General features: G+C 43.6%; 3 protein-coding genes across 3 annotated transcripts; all 3 read left to right on the top strand.

Moving 5' to 3' along the window:
• Positions 1–1,307: 1,307 nt before the first annotated feature.
• fdx2 (ferredoxin 2) lies at positions 1,308–4,570 on the top strand. The gene is made up of 5 exons (XM_037473155.2): positions 1,308–1,516; positions 1,823–1,874; positions 3,027–3,133; positions 3,230–3,317; positions 3,415–4,570. The coding sequence occupies exons 1-5, from the start codon at positions 1,330–1,332 to the stop codon at positions 3,569–3,571; spliced, it is 591 nt and encodes a 196-aa protein (XP_037329052.2). The 5' UTR covers positions 1,308–1,329; the 3' UTR covers positions 3,572–4,570.
• Positions 4,571–4,955: 385 nt separating this feature from the next.
• zglp1 (zinc finger GATA like protein 1) lies at positions 4,956–9,984 on the top strand. The gene is made up of 6 exons (XM_062564553.1): positions 4,956–5,423; positions 5,645–5,897; positions 6,032–7,390; positions 7,500–7,612; positions 8,435–8,528; positions 9,168–9,984. Exons 3-6 carry the CDS (start codon positions 6,045–6,047, stop codon positions 9,298–9,300), a joined length of 1,686 nt encoding a protein of 561 aa, XP_062420537.1. The 5' UTR covers positions 4,956–5,423; positions 5,645–5,897; positions 6,032–6,044; the 3' UTR covers positions 9,301–9,984.
• Positions 9,985–10,889: 905 nt separating this feature from the next.
• LOC119218300 (forkhead box protein D2-like) lies at positions 10,890–12,169 on the top strand. Its single transcript, XM_037472610.2, has one exon. The coding sequence runs from the start codon at positions 10,971–10,973 to the stop codon at positions 11,754–11,756; it is 786 nt and encodes a 261-aa protein (XP_037328507.2). The 5' UTR covers positions 10,890–10,970; the 3' UTR covers positions 11,757–12,169.
• The last annotated feature ends 9,236 nt before the right edge of the window (positions 12,170–21,405 follow it).

The raw sequence follows: 21,405 nt of genomic DNA, 5'->3' as shown, positions 1-21,405 counted from the left end.
GCTCAGACAAAAACAATAAGAAAAAGAAGATGAGGAAGAGAAAGTAAAAGAGAGAGCGGAATCCAAAAGGGCGTGAGGAGGAGCACACCCGGGTCAAGATCAAACGGAAAAGAGACTTACACATAGAACAACTCAACTTATGACTGAAATATTTGCTGAATTTCATGCTTTTGTATATGTTGATTTTTAGTGGTGGGGGTGTTACGTCCCTGATCTTTGTTTGTGGATTGTTTCTCCATGTTTTGTAGACAGCCCAGGCATTTGGCCCTACCACCAGCCAAAGGCATTCCACCAACCTTAGAGGGAGGGTCCAAGACCTGTGGCTGGAGGCCTGTTTTGTTTAGACTTTGTTTTCTTTGTCACTTTGAGTTTTGGTAGTTAAGAACAATAAATGCTTAGTTATTGTTCGCCCTTTCTTTATTTCCCTCGCATTGATTTTGTTGCATTGCCTGACCCTAGCAGGCAACGCAACAAACGTTAATGATAACTTGATCTTAGCCATACCAGCTAACGTTTGAAGGGTTACTTCACAGGGTGGAATGTTCAAGACAATGTTTGACCTCCGTAACACAATCTCGTCTTTCATGGTTTAATATTAAATTCATGTATTAACTAATATGTTTAAACTGGCATTCTATTTCCTAAAGGACTTCTGGTGAGGCTTTGTTGTGTAAAGTTAGTAAAAATGATTGTATAGTGACTAAGTTAACATTAGCTTATCATCCTAGGTTGTTTGTATGCAATATATTGTAAAGCAGTTAGCTAACGCTTGTATTAAAATGCAAAATACATCCATGATGCAACATATTTGACTAAGCAGTAATTCACAACTCAAACAAAACTAATCATTCACACCATGAAACTTTAAACTTGTTTCAGTTACACTTGAGCGGGAGAGCCTTTACTACCAGACGCACAAAGAAATACAAATCCACAAACAAATAGAAAAATAAGCACGCAAATTCATAAAAATGCAGAAATATATTAGTAATTTATTGATGTGTGAATCAGAATGTATTTGTGAATCGTTCTGCGTGCATTTTTTGAGTCAAATGTATTTGTAAATTATTCTGTGTGCATTTGCAAATCTAATATATTGGTGAATCTCTCCGTGGGCATTTGTGAGTCTTTCTGTGTGCAATTGTGAGTTTCCGTGTGAGACTATTGAGACTGATCTGACCTCACGCTCACGTGAGTGTGGCGTCTTTAGTTACATGTGTGCGAGGCAGCAGCGCCCTCTGCCGTGGGAGCAGGACACCACCCCAGTCGTCTCCTAGCAAGCGCTCTTTTCTCATTGGCCACCTGCACGCACGTGATCTAAACAGAAACATGGCGGCAGCAGCGGCTGTCCGGTCGAGCGTGGGTCTGACTTTGAGGCTTTCGAGAGCTTTACCGGACTGCAGCTCGTGTCCGTTCTACAGACTGAACGGCTGTGTGAGCGGCGTGGGCAGCTTACAGAGGCGGGGCTCCTTCGATAGCTTTCGGACCCTAAATCGACACTTGCAGACAAGTAAAGGTGAGTGATGCAGTTTGCTAACACTTTTAGCCCCAATCAGAGGGCTGCTTCCCACAGGACTGTTTGTTGACAACATGCCTGGAAAAGTTCCTTCGTTGAGTTAATGTTTACGCCGCTGTTGATGCCAGTGGAGTTTACCGAGCAGGTGGTCGAGAGACATCAGCTGTTGGCTGTGAAAGTCCGCTCGGCAACTCTTGTGTAACTTGACATCAACATTGGTTTCTTATACGCGACGCCACAAGTGAAACATCCGGTGGCGACCGGAAGAGCCGAAGTCACCAGAATCACTCTTTATTTTATTTACAGGTATTTACCACAGTGAGGAGGGCAGCTCCAATGCAGAAGAGCCCGACGACGTGTAAGTTAACTAGTGACATTTATTATTATTATTATGAATGTATACAGTGTTCTCAGCTGGCATTGATCAATGCATACATTATACTTAAAACATTGAAATGGCAAACGTAAGGTCAGTGGAGGCCACATTTAATCTACAGGGAAATAATAACGGGGGTTAAAATTGTTGCTGAGTCATGCTGAAGTTGCCATTTTTGTTATTTATTTCTGGACTGCATCCTGAACATAGACTGTCACTGAACCAGTAGTCCTCTAAACCAGCGACCTGCACAGAATGCACACGCTGTATTTGAGAGACACATTTCCCCTAGAAGTTATTATTTCAACAGTTAAAGTTGAGTTTGCGGCACAACATTTAATTTTTTTTTAGAAGATGTGTGGGTCACCACTGAGCTTGTGGGTTTATCCCCGGCTCCTCTTGTAAGAGTGACCTTAAGCTTTGACCCTGAACTCTTTAAAGCTATTGAATGCCATTTAAGTTCGTTTACAAAATACTAATGGTGAATACCGTATCCTTAACATCAAAAGCCCCCTTTTCAACAAGATGATTTTAATGCACCAGTAAAAACTGTTACTGTCAAAATAACACATTAGTTAGAAAATCAGCAGCACTGATAAGAAGCACTTGGATAGAAAGTGAATATATATTTATTAGAGCATATTTCCATACATACCTTTCCTTAACTGTATTTATTTTGTTAGCAGTGCAAGGGAAAAATAGTGAAAGAGCGACTGTTAAACTTAAACGTGTGATTGTTAATTCAACTTTGTTACCGGAACCCCGAGTCCACATAAAAAGCAACAAATGCAGCAAAAGTAAATACAAGAAAAGACTAAATACAGACATTTGTTCCAATGTTTCCCAAAACAAGAAGAATAGAGTATTACTCTGGGTTGGATCAGTTGAGGCCTTTTACTATTACATTTTGTGAATGATTTAATCAAATCTTCTCAACACATCATGAAAGCATGATATTAAAAGCCACCTGAATCTTTTTCATTTTGGCCTTCCTATAACTGCACCACATGCATGCTGTATAGAGGGAAGTACGGAGGGCTCTAATGAAAGCTACTTCCACATCATCTGTACACATCTGAAATGTATCGTGCCAGCATAGTGCCTTAATCGTGTTTTAACCCGCTGCTGCTTTAGGGTGAACGTGGTGTATATAGATCGGTCGGGCCAGAGGATCCCGGTTAAGGCCAAAGTGGGAGATAATGTCATGTATCTGGCTCAGAGGCATGGAATTGAATTGGAAGGTGAGCACTTGGCGTTTACGCCGTCTCTTGAATATTTAATTGAAGCCCAACTTCCAGATGTTCATCGCTCATTATTCGCGTGTCTCTTTCATGCAGGTGCCTGCGAGGCATCGCTGGCCTGCTCAACGTGCCACGTCTATGTGACTTCTTCCCATTTTGACAAACTGGAAGAGCCTGATGAGAGGTAGGCCCGCTGCAGATGTCATTTCCCTTAAGCGGACGTTTGCGAGATGGTGGGAGGGAGATCGCTGTGATTGTTGACTGATATCTCGGCGTTCTAGGGAGGATGACATGCTGGATATGGCTCCCCTGCTTCAGGAGAACTCCCGGCTAGGATGCCAGATCATTCTCACCCCGGAGCTGGAGGGCATGGAGCTCACCTTGCCCAAAGTCACCAGGAACTTCTACGTGGACGGTCATGTGCCCAAACCTCACTGAGAAGAGCGGGTGTGGAGAGTTTGGGGGGAAAACGGGGAGGAGGGGGTGGGCATAAACTTGGTGCCCTGCTGGGGTGTGGTGGGTACCGCCGAGAGATGCTCGGCTGCAGTAGTCAAGTCCACGGCTGCTCCCAGGCAACATTTCCCCACTGACAATCTCCACAGTTAACCAGTGACAGGACAGGCCTGCAGATGACATCAGGCAGAGTCAGACACTATTTGAGTCTCACTGAAGGTGAAATGAATGGTTAGCACCCAAAACATTAAACTGATGGTTTACAGACCATGTATTTATTTATGTGGAGTGTTCTCAAGCCAGCGACAAGGCGACATTAAATCTCAAACTGTCCTTTGCTCAAAACACACTAGATATTTCACGTTTGTGTCAGTCGCAGAGCAAGTTTCAACAAAGTTCATCCTGGTGCCGTTCAACGGAACATTCCTCGTTACAGCTCGTATACGCACAAGTATTACAAGATGATGTTCTTAGTCATTTCTGAAACGCTTGATTCATTTGTTGGATATTGTATGCATTTACTTCCATTTTTGCCTACGAGTTTACGTTTTCTGGCTGATCGATATGTTCCCATTGAGTTACCCCCCCCCGAGTCATTCACCTCAAACTCGTTTTCTTCTGCATGATACGGAGGCCACACACAGAAGAAGAAGCAATTCTTCATAATGAAGTGCATTTAAAAAAACAAGCGTTGCTTGAAGCTGAAGAGTCAGTCAGAATTTAGACTGGTGAAACTTACATTTATGAACACTGCAAAACATTTAGGCAAAGTGGGTTTCAGGTGGCCGTAAGAACACTTATTTTTAAGCACTTATTCTCGGATCCAATCGCAGGTTTTGTGAGCTGGTAATCTCAGTGGTACCTTGAAATGACTTCTACCCTTTACTTGTTGAAGTCTACTGTACATGCTCTTACGCAAAAATGTAAGTCAACCGTGTACAGCACGTTTAGAGATGACAAAGTTGTGCAATAAAATGCTTTTAAAGGTAATATTTGAACCCTCGCCTCATTACCCAGAAGCATCACTCACTACACGCACCAAAGGGGGAATAAAGGCTTTTCTCCATTGCACTTAAATACTCAAATTGCACAGTTCGCACGCGCCAATGTTTGTAAAATGTCCACCTTCACCCAGTAAACATCTCAACAAACATGTGTGCCTGGCAGCAGCTAGCAAGTGAAACAGGACGTGCGCGTGCTGAACGCCTTTATTCCCCAGCAGGTGTAATCTAGTAAACCCCAAACACCTGCGTAGCGTTAACTCCTCCTGGTCCAAAACACGACCCGGGTCACAGCAACCAGCTCCGGCGACTTGCCAGTGAATCGGCCCACTTCATCAATCAGTTGGAGGTCTGAGGTGAGCGATCCGCACTGTTGACTATGAGCGCGTTTTGACCCGGGTGAAGCAGTGGTTCGAGGCCGTGACAGAACGTGGGGATCGGGGATATACATCGAGATCAGAGCCGATGGATCAGAACATGCAAGCGTACCTGCAAAACTACCTGCCAACAGACTGCGTTCTGCCTGAAGACTTCACACTTTGAATCGGATCGTTAAATGCAGCTAATACGTCCACACTTTTGTCTTTTGTTTTTGTAATCAGAAAAACGAACGCCTAAGTGAATTAACAGCCGCCTGATGCAGATATGAGATACTTAATACAGACAATGAGTCATACTTTAAGGGATTCTCCGTATTAATAATGTAAATATCGGTCTGACTCGCCTTTGCGCTCGCGACACAAACTCCACGAAAACCGCGAAAACCTTCGACATCTTAGACAAAAAAAGGCTACATTTGTACCATTGGACGCGCTTAAACCACATGGAAAGCTCCGGTGAGTCAATTAAGTTACAATTTGTCAAAAGATACATCTGCCTGGATTTATGGAGTTTCATGTCATATTTATGAAATTTATTTTCGATGACGTTTCGGCTTTTAAATAACAATATTTACCCGGGCGTTAGCTAATTCGCGTTAGGCCTAACGTTAGTCAGTATAACTCGCATAGTGGGCTCCTAATTAAACATTTCAACAGAGTTTTTTTTTTCTCTATAGCTTCGTGTTTTCTAGTGTGGGAACAAACCAACCCGAGCTCCATCTTCTCTGCTTTCACTGAGCAGCTTCTGCAGCTCGTTTGTTTCTTGGTGCCATTGGTTTGAATCCCATTCCTTCAATAGTGGTTCCCACTCGACATGAATCAATAATTCGTGTGAAATCCTCAACACAGGCCGCATGTCTCAGAGCTGTGAGCAGTTTGATTGAAGGGTCGATTTTTTCCTTCAGAAGAGGTGCAACTATACATAACAAAGTGAGAAAAATGTCTAAAACTATTTTGTGTGGAAAGACTTTATATTTTACGAAATACACTGATTCATTTATTGCTAAACAAAGCCTTGTTGGGAACTACCGACCGTGAACGGTGTTTTTTTTCTTGTGGCGCAGACACTTCCTCAACATGAGCACAGGCCCAAGGAGACCAGCTGCCTTCATTCCAGCAAACCAGAGAACAACTGAACACGATGCTTCCAACTCGGCACTCTTCTACCTTTTCCAAGAAGTTTCCAAGCTGGCATCCCCCATCCACAACAGTTTCCTGGACACAAACCCACCCTCCGCATGGCTGCACGACACTTCTAGACAGGGTCCTCTTGTCGTCAAAAAAGAGGGCGACGATGCACACCTGTTCTCCATCTCCAATGGTTCCTGCCAGTGTAGTTTGTCACCTTATAGGCAGGTGAAAGAGCACAGTCACACCAGCGAGGTCACAGCTCTGGCTGAGCCACACCCTAAATGCACCAGCCCTTGGAAAGTACTGAGTATGATCAATCTGCAGTGCGAGAGGATCCTCCATCCAGGAGATGTGCAGTCCGAACAAAGTTTAGTCTCATCCGCCGCAAAATCCTTCCATTCAACAGACAAAACATCGACTCCTGCAGCGGATGCAGCGGATCGGGGAGTCTCCAGCGACTGTATAAGCGTTGAATGCACTCTGAGACCATCTCTCCTTATCTGCGAGAGGCAGGACATCCCAGTGGACGATGACCGAGGGGACTGCAGCAGAGCCCCAAGTTTTGAGCCACAGTGCCGCAGGAAAGACTGTATTCAGTCACAGACGGCTGAAAATGTTTCAATGCTCACCGTTGGCAGACAATTTGAGTGGAACCAGGAGTGCAAGCGGGGCTGTGTCTCTTCTGAACAAGATATTTTGCAGGCACCCTTCTCTGAAAGTGTTTTGTTCCAAACACGCATCCCCTATGCGTTCCTTAATGCCCAGCTAACTTTTAATTCAAATGAAGATGCAAATGTAGCTCGGTCAAAGCCAGCCCTGGATCACAATGCAAACTTCACTTTGTCCGCAGAGCCTCCAGAGGGTGAATCCCTGCTGCTCCCGCCGAAGCCCGTCCTGCCCCCTTTGCAATCGGCAACGCTTTTATTTGGCCCCACAGAGACGTGTCAGTCCCTCGCAAAACGAGATGGCAAAATCCCATCATCTAAACCAGGAGGTGCGCACGCTCCGAGAGAGGAAACCGGGCCTCCGGTTGCACAGCTGAAGTGCACCAGTTACAGTGGAGCAGCAAACCCCTCACCTTCTGCGCCATCAAAAACGGAGCCGAGGCCACTGGAAAAGGAGGAAATTAAATCTACCCAGCTGCGGAGGACCAAGACTCCCAGAAAACAACCTCATCCCAGGCGGAGTGCCGATATCCAGGACCCGGACTTCCAGGGAGTGGCGTTCAGGATGGACACAGCGCTGGATGACGACAGGGAACAGTGTCGGCTCATCATCACGTCAACATACAGGTAGTGACAGATCCATAACACGTCTGCATGGCTATCTAGGAAATGTGTACTTGGGTAACGGCCAACAGTACTATAGTTCAAGTGCATAATCCTTTGGTGTCTGCTGCAGCAAGAAGCTCCACAAGAGCGCAAGGAAACCCAGGCAGAGGACTCGGATGTCCCAGAAATCCATTAAAACAAGCAGCTCGGATGACGAGAGTTACCTGACGGCCAGCGTCCCCAGTGAGTGCCGCTCCAGTACCTGCGCTACTCTGTGGACCTCATGTCACTTTGATCTTTTTTGACCCCTATAATTTAAACTGAGATTAATCAATTTCATTCACAGTAGAGTAAAAAAAAAACTTCCTCAAAGGGTTTTAAAAGCCAAAGAAACATACAAACCTTTCCATCCTCAGCCCCTCAACACCGTAAGAAACTATTTATAAAAAAATAAACAGAACCACAGAAAGCGACTCAACTTCATATTTATAGTGAAATATAATAAGTAATCTTAAGATATATTTTAGGGTATAATGCTGCCATGCTGTGTGTTTCTTAAAATGAATGCATCAATGTAACATTACTCTATAGTTGAAAGAAAGTAGCTACTATCTATTCTACATGACATGTCGTTTCTCTCCACTAGAGAGCACCACCATCTCAAAACATGTGACTTGACAGCATCTTCAGGGCAGGGGTGAAACATTTATTTAGGGAAACTATTGTGTAAACATCCTGAAACCACAATGAGTATAAACTCGAGCTCCCTTAAACAAAGAAGGATTTTGACTGAGCTGTGTAGCTGTTTCTTTGAGTCGCTGTATTTCATTTCAAACCATCTCTCCCTCATCCTCACCCATTTGAAACAACAAACCCTCAGTATTGGAAGCTTGCATGTGCTTTGAACTGGTTTGTATCTCCAGTATTCAGAGACCAGACCTTCTTGTGAACTCACAGGAGCAGCCTTCTTCCCTTTATGTTTGCATCACTGCCCTTATTTTGATAGAAACAGTTGAAAGTGGCTGTAAAACTCACTACAGATGTGTTTCCTCTCATTTTCAAAAGAGGGTAAAGCGTGCGAATCGTGCTGCACCAGGAAGACCCCCATGTGGAGGGACGCAGAGGACGGGACCCCACTCTGCAATGCCTGTGGGATCAGGTAGCTCATTCCAACACTGAAGGCTGATAAATACTATAAAAACATGCATGAAACCCGAGAGCATCTCTCTACAACAGCCATGCTTCAATTTACTAACGCTTTACCAGATTTTCAAAAAGTTTAAATTTTGTATTCAAGTTTACTACAGAGAAATGGTATCATCCAACAAGTAATAGAACATATAAAGACATAGACTGCATTCAACTTTGTATAATTGTATCCATATATTTGTACATTTTTCCAGTTAATTCCGTCCATCGACAATTACACAAAACAATGATTCAAAGAACAAGAGACGATTTAATATAATTGGCTAAAAAGGAGACATGGAGAGCCAAAAATGCAGAATTAGATTCCAAGCGTAGCACTTAAAACAGCTGATATTAGCGTTTCATTTGCATGAAGTTGAACTTAATTTTGTTTCACATAGTTTCTTCTTTTGTGTTTAATTGTCAGAAGTTTACAGAGTAAATTTAGTAAGAGAAGGAAACGCCATTTGCTTCTGCACAGCGGAATGAGCCTGAACTGGATCTGTGTAGCACTGACCCCAGATGGACCACGTTAAATGTGTCTTCTAAATGTATGATTTAACAAAAGAGACTGACGCTACGGTGTTGTTTCCTGTCCCGTCCCTTCAAGGTACAAGAAGTACAGAGTGCGCTGCGCCAAATGCTGGCACATCCCCAGGAAAGAGGGCAACTCCAACTCTCGCTGCATCAAGTGCGGAAGCCCTCTGAGGCTGACCGCGGCTCCGCGGAAACACGCCGCCTAGTGAAACGCGCACACACTCGCAGCGCATGGATTCTACGTGCACGTGTTCGCTGCGGCTTTGGCCTCTCACTCGACTCCGTATTTAAATCTACGCGTGGTCCAGGAAATGCCACTGGTTCCCTCTGGGTGCCCCCCCCAAGGTGCTGGACACACCAGGGAACCACACCAAGCAGCTCCACTCTATCCAGGTTTACTGCGCTTCAACCTGTTGGTGAATGTTTGACAGGACTTCTACAGTTGAAAGGTTAGTTTTTGTAGCATCAACGGGATCCTCCGGGGCTGAGCAGCAGACACATTCAGTGGAAAGTTGTTGTTTTTTCATCTTAATGGCTCCGAGGTGACTCGTGGCTGCAGCAGAAAGTTATTTTTGCACACAATCTGCCACCTGAGCTCAGCGCTGCGTTCACTGTCATCATCTACTCCTCAGGACCTTCAGTGGATGCACCTTGAGTTGACAAGGTTGAATTAAGTTATATGTTGTGTTTCTCATTAATTCTAATTGTGTGTTATTTTGTTGTTCATTTGGGTTGCCGTCGGCATTACTGTTCTGTGAGAATAATTTAAATGGGTGTTTGTGTATTTGTGTGTGTGTGTGTGTTGCATGGATTTTGATGTGTATTAAATGCTGTATGAAACATCTGATGGGTTTCTGGGTTATTCGTAGGGACATGGGACGCTCTTGATGTAAAGGAGCCTAAGGTGATGATGATGATGAAATGGCAGGATGGTTTCAGAGATCACGTCCAACGAGGGGAACAAGGAGGAACTGTTCATTAGTGGGACTTCCCACAGTCTCACAGGCCCATTTGCCCGGTGGGTGGCCACACGTTGTGCTGATACAGTGCAGCTATTATTTCAGAACGCATTACGTCTTCCTCTTCCGTGCAAACAGAGAGGCCTCGGTCAGACCATCCCGCAACGAGCAAACCCCGAAGGAAATGAGCGCTGCGTAAGCCAAGAGCAGAACAGTTGGAAACAAGCTCATGAACGTGAAATTTTATTTCAAATTTAATACCCCCCCCACCTCCCTCCCAAAAAACCCCCCCTGCAGTGGTCACTTAAACATCACCCTTAATGAATGATCGAACCATTACAAGCGCAACACAATAAAACATTGATTTACTTTAAGAATCACATGGACCATTAAAGCATTTATGCACTTGGTCTGTTTTCAGTCAGTAGAGGAGCAGAAAAAGGATTTGACCCCTCTGGCACGCTGTTAAATGTTCAGATGATTCAGTCCTCCTCTTTTTCAATTGAGGACTGATTTATATATTTTTCTACATTTATAATCTTTAAAACACTTGATGCACACTTTTTGCATATTCTTTAACCCATTTGATCATGCTTTAGTCTGTATGTGTTCTATGTTATTACCCTGCACATAATCTGTATTCATACTGAACAACTAAACAATCCTGGTAAATAATAACCGATAATAATCTCAATAATATCCATTAGAAGATCTGATTGAAACCTGCAGCGTGTCTCAAAGCATCTGCTGTTGTTTTGATGGAAGAGGAGGAGGAGAAAGTTTCCACTGGGAGGCTGAACGGGTCTGGAGATGTCCGATGTGAGTGAGTGAGGGGGGGGGAGAAGGGGCTCTGCGCCGGGTCAGGCTACACATCAGCGCACGTTGGGGCCGCCGTGCCACCGGACACATTTAGGACCATGACCTTGGAAAGCAAAGTCGTGCGGGAGACGGACGGAGGACAGGAACTGGACAACGGAACTTCTCCAGTGACAGATCCACACGATCCCGAGTCCAGACAGAGCGCTTCACCCTTCGGGGAGGAGGGCAAGGACAGGGCGACCTTCCCGGCGAAGCCCCCGTACTCTTACATCGCTCTCATCACAATGGCAATCCTCCAGAGCCCGAGGAAGAGACTCACCCTCAGCGAGATATGCGATTTCATCAGCGAGCGCTTCGCGTATTACCGGGAGAAGTTCCCCGCGTGGCAGAACTCCATCCGCCACAACTTGTCTCTGAACGACTGCTTCGTCAAAACGCCCCGGGAGCCCGGGAATCCCGGGAAGGGGAATTACTGGACCCTGGATCCCATGTCGGCCGGCATGTTTGAAAACGGGAGTTTTCTTCGGCGGCGGAAACGCTTCAAGAGACAACACCTGTTTTGGGGCGCGCGGAAGGAGCTCAGGGCGAAGGAGCGCGCCCCGGTGCCGGCGTTTCCTCCCCTCGGAGCGCACAGGATGAGCTACTTTCCCCCCCACGGCCACGGCTTGTTCCACGACCTGGGATTAAGGGGTCGATTCGGCCCACAGACTGGTCCCATACCAGCACTCGCGTCGCTCCTCTCCAAGAGCTTCCCGTCGTGCCTGCGCTTGGAGCCGTGCGGCCCGGGACGCTGCGCCGCTGTCCCGGCTCCGTCTCCGGGCGGCACGGAATGGTTCCCAACCAGCCCGTTCCTCAGCTGTCCGGTCCCGCCGCTGGGGCCCTAAACGTTTGGGCTAATTTATTGCTGCGATGCTGTAATGGCCGGCTGTCGGTGAATCTTCTTGCCTGCGTGTAGAAAATAAACCCGCAATGTGTCCAAGTACAGCTTTGGAATGATGTGATGGAGAAGGTCGCACACAGGTTTCCAACATACACTCACCGGCCACTTTATTAGGTACACCTGTCCAACTGCTTGTTAACACTTAATTTCTAAGCAGCCAATCACATGTCGGCAACTCAGTGCATTTAGGCATGTAGACATTGTCAAGACAATCTCCTGCAGTTCAAACCGAGCATCAGTATGGGGAAGAAAGGTGATTTGAGTGACTTTGAACGTGGCATGATTGTTGGTGCCAGAAGGGCTGGTCTGAGTATTTCAGAAACTGCTAATCTACTGGGATTTTCACGCACAACCATCTCTAGGGTTTACAGAGAATGGTCCGAAAAAGAAAAAACATCCAGTGAGCGGCAGTTCTGTGGGCGGAAATGCCTTGTTGATGCCAGAGGTCAGAGGAGAATGGCCAGACTGGTTCGAGCTGATAGAAGGGCAACAGTGACTCAAATAACCACCCGTTACAACCAAGGTGGGCATAAGAGCATCTCTGAACGCACAGTACGTCGAACTTTGAGGCAGATGGGCTACAGCAGCAGAAGACCACACCGGGTGCCACTCCTTTCAGCTAAGAACAGGAAACTGAGGCTACAATTTGCACAAGCTCATCGAAATTGGACAATAGAAGATTGGAAAAACGTTGCCTGGTCTGATGAGTCTCGATTTCTGCTGCGACATTCGGATGGTAGGGTCAGAATTTGGCGTCTACAACATGAAAGCATGGATCCATCCTGCCTTGTATCAACGGTTCAGGCTGGTGGTGGTGGTGTCATGGTGTGGGGAATATTTTCTTGGCACTCTTTGGGCCCCTTGGTACCAATTGAGCATCGTTGCAACGCCACAGCCTACCTGAGTATTGTTGCTGACCATGTCCATCCCTTTATGACCACAATGTACCCAACTTCTGATGGCTACTTTCAGCAGGATAATGCGCCATGTCATAAAGCTGGAATCATCTCAGACTGGTTTCTTGAACATGACAATGAGTTCGCTGTACTCAAATGGCCTCCACAATCACCAGATCTCAATCCAATAGAGCATCTTTGGGATGTGGTGGAACGGGAGATTCGCATCATGGATGTGCAGCCGACAAATCTGCGGCAACTGTGTGATGCCATCATGTCAATATGGACCAAACTCCCTGAGGAATGCTTCCAGCACCTTGTTGAATCTATGCCACGAAGAATTGAGGCAGTTCTGAAGGCAAAAGGGGGTCCAACCCGTTACTAGCATGGGGTACCTAATAAAGTGGCCGGTGAGTGTATATTTGAATGACCGGTACTGTGCAGTTTTTGGAAATATGTTTACCATATGCAATAAAACGTGATTGAATTAGCAGATTTTGTAAGAAGGAAACATTAAGCATGCTATACGTTTCTTTATTGATATTTCGATCCACTGTAGAAAATATTTATTTTATACCTTTTAATTAAATATATGAAACACGAATATATAGAATAATGTCATTTGGGGCAAAGGATTAATGAATGCAATAACGGAGTTATTATAATAAATAAAAAGAAGCCATTGTTGCAGTTGATGTTCATCTTCCCCGACAGAACATTACGGACCTTCCAACAAATTTGCGTTTTTTTCGCTGTTTTATTAAATGTTCACATTGAACAAAATAGAAAAACAAAGATGTGCACATTTCATCTCTCATTTGAAACAAGTGCTGGTTTAAAAAAGTACTTTTCAAAAAATATTCTGCTGCCTCTGCAGCCTGAATAATTGAGATAGTTCAGCATTATTGTCAAGCGCTTTTCATCACACGTTTAAACTGCTTTTGTTTGTTTGTTTGTTTGTTTTCATGTTGACATTTCAGGGAAGATTCTGGTCGTTCAGCAAAAACACCCCAGCGGAAAAATACGCAATAATTATGCTCAATTTATGAAAATGTGCGGCAACACGCAACCTTATGATGGGCCTCTTTTTAGGATTGGGTTATCAACATTTTAATAGCTTTTAGAATAATTTATAAATCCATGAATATTTTCATGACGGTATACTTGTTATTATTCGTGAATGAGGGAGAGACTCTATCTGATGGTTTGAGCTGTCAATTGACATTTATGCAAATATTTGATCTGTGTTTGTTGGAGATTATATCAAAAGAGTTTATAAGCATATTAAACAAAAAGTGTTATTGAGTTATCTGCGTCTCAATCTCCAAGCCTACTTAACGAAAAAATACCTTCCCTGGAAAAACGTTAGATGTATTGTATTATATTCTATTTTCTAGACAAAACATCAAGGGTTTCTCAACATGAAATTGGGCACGACGATACATTTGAGTCCTTTACAGATTTGATTTTATAATAACAATGTGGAAGATTCTTTTCTGCATTATTCCTTTAATCCAGAGGACTCGGTAAATGAGTGGGGGAAATCTGCCCGTGGATGATGCTGCTGGTTTGAGTGGGATGTGGCTCATCTGTAAACATCTGCCTTAAATATCCCTCCAGGGAGCAGTTGGCCTTTCCTGGCAATCTCACTCATCGAGTTTTATTCGATGCAGCTCACATGCACTCACAGTCATGTTCCCTCCGTTTGAAAGGCTGGACTGCAGCTTGAGCACCGTGACAGGAGATATAGGATTGAGTAAAGATATGTGCTATATTTGCTATATGCTACATTTGATATATGCTACAACATATTTACAAGCACACCTTATTAGTTCAATTTAACTGTAAACATAAGGACACTTAATCACGTGCACACAGCTCCACCCTCCTCCTGTAACAGTCCATGTCCTCTCCCTTTAATAGAGCTGTCAATCAGCCAGGTAGAAGTCCCATGCAGCATTTGACACCAAATGCTGCAGACTCCCTCCTTATAGTTATATTCACCATGATGTCAGCTGTGTGCAAAGCACATTTTCATATATCCTAAATAAGACTTTTGTGCAGGTGATGCCATTACTATAGCCGAACGAAATGTATTTAAAACCTTTGAAGAAAAGGTTTACAGTGGTGTGAGAGCACATAATCTCTTCTTTTACCACATTAACCTCAGATTACAGACTGGGAAACCTTCCAATCCGTCACATGGTTCTCACAGTAGACACAAATCCTTTCCTTCCAAAAAGTGTTAATTTTTTTTTGCCTTTATTTATTTCTGCTTTTGTTCTTTCCCTGTACGATGTTCTATTGGCATATGTCATTTTGTCTCTTGGATAGAGTCACCACGATAAGAAACCAATAAGGAGTGTGCGAGCTCGAGGAGAAGTCCTTAGTCCTGCAGCCTGTAAATATCACAAATAACCCCCTTTGTGCTCCTCCTCCCTCTCAACCGCTCCACCCTGCTGCTCTGTATCCACTCCGGCCCCCCAGTGCTCATAAAAAAAGCTGACAGGTGCTGGAGACCTGAGCCAGGGAAACAAACGTTGGAGGGATCATTAATGAGCTCCGCGTTGTAACTTTGGAATCAAATCAGGCTCTCACAAATAAAGACAATAACTGCTGTTGTTACATCCAAATTGATGCTTTTTTGTTCTTTTTCCTCAAACAAACGTGGGAGACCTGAACCGACAGAAACAAACAGCTGCAGAGTGTTTGAATTTGATAAAAAACAAAACGCACTTCAACTCCCAGACACCCGCTGGCCAGACCCAACTTGACGGGAGGGAACTGCGTGGTTGGGATCATTTTGAAGGAGTGGGAGAGTTTCTTTTTCTGATGTTTTGTTGTGTTGACAAGCCTCCGAGCACGCAGCTTAAAAAGGACCACCCCGGTTGACTCTCAACTCCCATAAAAGCTCACTCCCCTTCACCGTTGCTCTCTTTCCTGTCTTTGCATGCGAGATCGTGAACTTCTGTTTTCTGGGTTGGCTGCTTTGTTTTTCCATTTGTCTGTGTCATGCTCGTATTGCAACTTGTGCTAAATAATAAGCAATATATCGTATTTGGAAAATGTACATATATTTGATATATTCCACTCCAGTCATTGGCTGACCCTTCGACATCTACCCCTCACTACATGTGTACAATATCTTGGTTATTTAGGCCTTACAGTATTCAGACCTCCTCAGTTCTTTGGGTTGTTGGAGATAAGATAAAATAAGAGAGGAAAGATCGAGGTCCAAAGAAAATAAGCCGAAAAGAGAAACCATAATTAAAATCACATGGACACAACTGTGTTCAGACCCTTAACTTAGTAAGTAGTTGAAGCACTTTCATCTCCTTGAATATGACCAGACAAACTTCAGAACCAAGGTTGATCATTTCTGCCATTCTCTCTTTCAAGTTCTGGGTTGGCGGGCCGCTCGATGGACGGCCATTTCCATTTCTCGAGACAATCTTTGGCTAGGTTGGAATCTGGACCACTCTTCACCATCTATAGAGTCGACCTGAAGCCCCCCCACCCCCCTCCACCCTCTAGTCTCTGGAGCCCAGAGAGACCACCAAGTTTGCGTTCCACTCCCTCCACGCCCTGAGCCAGCTGCATGGGAAAGTCCTTGTTCATCAAAAGGCTTTCATTGAAGAACAATGCAGCATACTTTTTATGTCCTTTACCAGAACAATGCCTCTCTGAGCCCTGCCAGAAGTTCTCTCAACCTCATGTTTTAGTTTTGGTTCCAGCTGAGCCAGCTGTGAGTCCTGAGTGGCGTTCTAGAGCGTACCCAATCGATTCAATTCACCCAATTCAGGTGGACTCCAATTAAGGTGTGGAAACGTCTCAAAGATGATCAAGAGAAGCAGGAGGCACCTGGGCTTCAAATCTCAGAGGATGTATGAAATGACCAAGCAGGAGAACATTTTTTTGTGGGAAAATACAGCTAATTAAATAAATCTGCCTTATCACTTTCATTATGTCTCATAAAACACACTGATTTGCTAGTTTTGCATGAACATGCTATGAAGAAGAAAGAAGGTGAGTTTAACCCGCACAAGACCATCCACCAGAATGGCCTTTATTCAAGTAAAGAAAGAAGTCAAGAATTAAAAGCAAAGACAAAGAAACAAAGGTTGAATATTCTATTTACAATTGAATGTGGCTGCAAATGATTTACTTCCCATTTATCTGGCATTTCAAACGAATTGCCCTTGTTTGTAAAACTCGAACATTTAATTTAAATAGTGTTTTTATCAGAGAACTATCGGACATTTACATGTGAAAGTTTCACCACTTATGGAAGCCCAAGCTGAGCCGAGCTCACGCAGTCCGCAGGGCTGTGATTGGTCCGCTAACTACATCCTTTTTCCGGAGTCTCACATTTCCGGTTTCATGGCATAATTCCGCCATTATTAAGACGAAGATCAATAACTTCTAAAACATCAGATATATGAGGATCTCATGGCTCAACACATAGGCCACATATTCCTACCACCACCATCTTTAACCGTTGCTCATGCTATTTATCTTAACTAAGTAATGTCCCCACAAAGTCAATGTCAGAACATAGGAACTGCAGTACATCCCCCAGTTATTGACAATGTGTAACAGAAATAATGTGCAGGCCAGAGTCCCGGAGCGCAGCCCTGACCCCAAACAGGCACCGACACAGCAGAAGGGCAAGTGGAGCACTGTATGAAAGCACACAACACCAGGACTCACAGCAGAAACAATAAGGATACCAAAGAAAGGAGATGAACATGAGATCCACTCAAAGTTGAAAAGCATGAAAGCTGAATACGTCCCCATATGGTGGCCAGATTTGTTGCAGATTTCCCATCCAAGCGCAAGCTTTCCTGCTTTTTTTGGGGAGGGGAGTTGGATGGGCGGGGCATTACAACACGAGTGAGCCTGTTTCATTTCAGACGGCTAGTGATGGGCGGCTCGTGTGTGTGTGTGTGTGTGTGTGTGTGTGTGTGTGCGCCAAAGCTTCATCCACAGTGATACTGGACATGCTTTAAATCTGATGCTCAACTGTTACTGGAGCGGAGAGGAAGAAGGAAAGAGGCCGTCTGTCAGACTGTGCGCTTTAATGAAATGCTCAGTGTTTGTTAATGTTTGCCGCAGTCATGATTCATGAGGTGGAACGAAAGGAAGATGACAGATCAAAGAAATAAATTGCTCCAGTGAGGGATCAAAGTTTCAATCAAAACTTTTGAGTCTGCTTTTTTTATTCTAAGTTGTCTGCCAAACGAAACACATAATAAAACTACAAGGACTGCTCTCAAATTATATTTGACTTAGAAATGAGAAATTTGACTTGCGTTCTTCAAAGTTGATGGTTTCCCACACGGGGAGAAATGATGTAATGTTTCCCTTAGATGGAAGTGGTGAAAAAAGCAGACTTTCGTTAGATGTCTGTTTAACAAAACTGATTTGCTTTCACTTTTTCAACCATGAGTGGTGGCATGTTACTCAAGTAATTGTTGTACATATGTTAACTGCCTTCTTGGGATTTTTTTTCCATCCCTCGGTCATGATAATTCAAATAAAATGTGCTATAATTGTCCTTTATTTTCATCAGAACAATGAAATGGCCTTGCCCTTACTCTGACTACACCCATCTTCAAAATGGGCCATTATTTCGATCTCAAAATCTCAGAACATGCTCTTTTACATTCCTCTTTGAATCGCCGGAGGGAGAACAAAGACCACGAGGTGGGAAAACAAGACGATGCAAGTAAAAAAGCAATAAAACAACCTTCACAGTTATCCCCGAGCTAACGATGTGGGCCATTTAGTTCCTCAGATGCCGTTCATTTCCTCGGGAGTGGGTGGAGACCAAAGACCGAGCTGAAAGAGAGCAAACATGGACCTAAGAATCATCAGTTGACCATTAACACGACTCCAAACGAAAGCCAATCCTTCTGCTGGATGTCTGCTCCAGTTTGTGAGTTTCCAGTATGAAAAACTGGCCCCCCAAGAGACACAAAAATAGTTAAGTTGAATGTTTGTCATGTAGACACACATTGTGCACACTTCTCATACCCCTAAGCTCACATATATTCGCAATCCAAGCTCAGATGACCTTGAGTTTGGAAGCAATCCAGCTGCTTTATTTTCAGCATTTATTGCTCTAACGGGTGAGAAAGATATGTTTCACAGAAGAACAACAACTATTACAGCGCCAAGCATAAAAAACCAAAAGCACCTAATAAACAGCGAATCAATCAAAAGAGCCTTTTAATAGTTCCATGGATCACCAGACACGTGAGCGCACGTGGATTGAGGCCTGTGTCACCCGTGATAACGCCTGCTGGTTTAACCAAGTATCTCATGACTAGAGTGATTTCTGGGGAGGCTCAGGGAGGGGCTAAAGGTGCAATGCAAACAAAACGGTGCACTTCATATGGTGCTCTATGGCCGGGACTCATAAATTCAGATGTTTTTTTGTCACTAGGAGGGCAAGTTTAATGTCGTGCTGTGTAACAAGCCACATCTCTGTTCTCTTAAAATGTGTTCATTTGGCACTCAGCTTTCATCCAGAGTTTATAGGCCCGTGAAATCCCAGAGGAAGGGTTTGTTGCACAGGCCGTTAGCTATGTTTATACAACACCTCTGAACCACACACACACACACACACAAAAGAAACAGGGAATCCATCGGAACTGACGAAAATGAAATATATAGATGTTCAACCAAAGCTGACTAAATCCCCCAAATCTGACTGCAAATATTCAGAGGTGAAGGCAGAAGAATGTCACAGATTTATGGTTTCAAAAAGGGTGTAAGTTGTAATCAAAAGTTTAGAGTCATCTCATTCGTCATTCAAATGTCAATGTTTTCTTAAATTTAAATTAAATTTCCTAAAAACTAAATGTTACAACAAAATTCAAACAGCAGTAGTCTTCAGAGGTGATTTACTGTAAATAGATGAAGAGTGTGTGTCCTTGATAACTAGTTCACTGGGTTGCTCCATGGCTCTATTCAACTTTTAAATTTTTTATTTTTAACTTGGAAATTATTCACAAAAGCAAAGAAGAGTTAACTTAAGGTCCATTTTCTTGCCTTTATGGGAGGTGTTAGTATTTATAAAAATAAAATAAAATAATATAAAGTGACGCACTATTGGGGATGTGTTTATACGGCTAGTCAACATGAAGTAGAGCTAATTAAATAAATAAAATACAAAGAATGAAATAATATAAAAATGCTAAAAAACTAAGACGACCAATCATGTTCAACACTCAGATCTGTTTCAGATGAGTCTTTAGTTACTCTGCAAGTTCAACCTGTCTCATTCCCTGTAATGCAACACCCGTCTAAACACACACACACACAGTAACGGGACGTGTTTTGACAGGTGGTCATCATCGGTTTATACTGTATAATAGCAGCCTGCCGAAGTTCCTCCGGGAACGGAAGAAGAGATGGAAAGAGAACCGATGTGTTTGTGTTATGTGTAACCAAATGACAGACAACCACAGCAAACACACACACGCACACACACACACATTTAGTGCAACGATCGAGGACGGCTGAGAGGGATGTTGTTATTTCAGTCACAATGCATCCAGTTGTCACTGATCCTCGTGACTAAAAGCCTTCTCATCCCTTACTCTGTGTTTCATAAAGCACCTCTGTATGTTGGAACAGCACATCTGGCGGACAGATGTCTATCTCTCCTCCATCTCTTATTTTCTTTCCCTCTCTACTTTGTTTCCCCTTTAGGCAGGCCTGGTGTTAATCCCTCTCTCTCCTCCACCTGGTGCAGACCACCCACACACTGAGCGCTGTGGGGCGGCCCACCAGCAGAGAGCCAGTGTGTGTGTGTGTGTGTGTGTGTGTGTGTTACACATCGTCATGCCCACAATTGAACAACTGTACTTACATTCGAACATAACCAACAATAAAAGTTGAACAATGTTTGGAGCCAAATGTGTGCTTCTGATAAACCTCTCATTTTATAAATGAAACAAAGTGCTATTATTCGTTTTTTTAACATTTTACAAACAGCACAAGATGAAATCTATGGGCCAAGGAACGTCTCATTCTCTCCTTCCATAAATGAAAAGAACGTGTTTGTTCTACTAAAGTCCTGATTTTGGCACATTGTGTGCTTTGTCTTGTTGATCTGTTTTAAATTGTATTTTCTTGACTACTGTCTAATTTAACTGTACACCTGGTGATACATCTACACAGTAGTCGTTGTTTTTCTGTTGGTTTTTTTTGTAATGTAATATGATTTTTACATTTACAATACAGATGGCATAATGACAAGGGTCATGGGGAATATAAACATGTATGACTATGACGATGAAAATGTCTCTTTAATCCATTTAGTTGAGCGGCTTGGACTTTTAGTCCAAGTTTACTTTAGTCTTTGTGGCCATCTAGTGGTCAACCGACCATGGCACAAAATATACAACTCAATCTGCTTCACCTGAGACAACAAATACACATTCACATGAGATGTTAGTTGACTAGAAAGCTGAAACTGATGACGTTGAATGCAACTGTCCCACATTACGGTTATAATGTTTATACGGTTCAGTTGTTTTAGAGAGAAGTTGATTGATGGACAGTAGGATTCTTTTGTACTCTTTGGTTCATGTCAAGTAGATGTGGAAATTCAGGCCTGGACTCCGGCTTAGAGAATGTCACAGCAAGAAATAAAATGAACATTGCATATTGTAATAATAACAATAA

The sequence above is a fragment of the Pungitius pungitius genome, chromosome 9, assembly GCF_949316345.1.
Source record: "Pungitius pungitius chromosome 9, fPunPun2.1, whole genome shotgun sequence".
NCBI classification, from domain to species: Eukaryota; Metazoa; Chordata; class Actinopteri; order Perciformes; family Gasterosteidae; genus Pungitius; species Pungitius pungitius.
The sequence above is the reverse complement of the archived record's forward strand: the minus strand, read 5'-3'. Positions and strand labels throughout refer to the sequence as shown.

What these genes read in the sequence shown, in the direction of transcription:
- fdx2 (XM_037473155.2), top strand. Translation starts at nt 1,330, where the DNA reads ATGGCGGCAGCAGCGGCTGTCCGGTCGAGCGTGGGTCTGACTTTGAGG. An exon ending in GCAGAAGAGCCCGACGACGT is followed by an intron (nt 1,875 to 3,026) that starts GTAAGTTAACTA and finishes CTGCTGCTTTAG; the next exon opens with GGTGAACGTGGTGTATATAG. An exon ending in GCATGGAATTGAATTGGAAG is followed by an intron (nt 3,134 to 3,229) that starts GTGAGCACTTGG and finishes TCTTTCATGCAG; the next exon opens with GTGCCTGCGAGGCATCGCTG.
- LOC119218300 (XM_037472610.2), top strand. Translation starts at nt 10,971, where the DNA reads ATGACCTTGGAAAGCAAAGTCGTGCGGGAGACGGACGGAGGACAGGAA.
- zglp1 (XM_062564553.1), top strand. Translation starts at nt 6,045, where the DNA reads ATGAGCACAGGCCCAAGGAGACCAGCTGCCTTCATTCCAGCAAACCAG. An exon ending in ATCATCACGTCAACATACAG is followed by an intron (nt 7,391 to 7,499) that starts GTAGTGACAGAT and finishes TGTCTGCTGCAG; the next exon opens with CAAGAAGCTCCACAAGAGCG. An exon ending in CCTGACGGCCAGCGTCCCCA is followed by an intron (nt 7,613 to 8,434) that starts GTGAGTGCCGCT and finishes CATTTTCAAAAG; the next exon opens with AGGGTAAAGCGTGCGAATCG.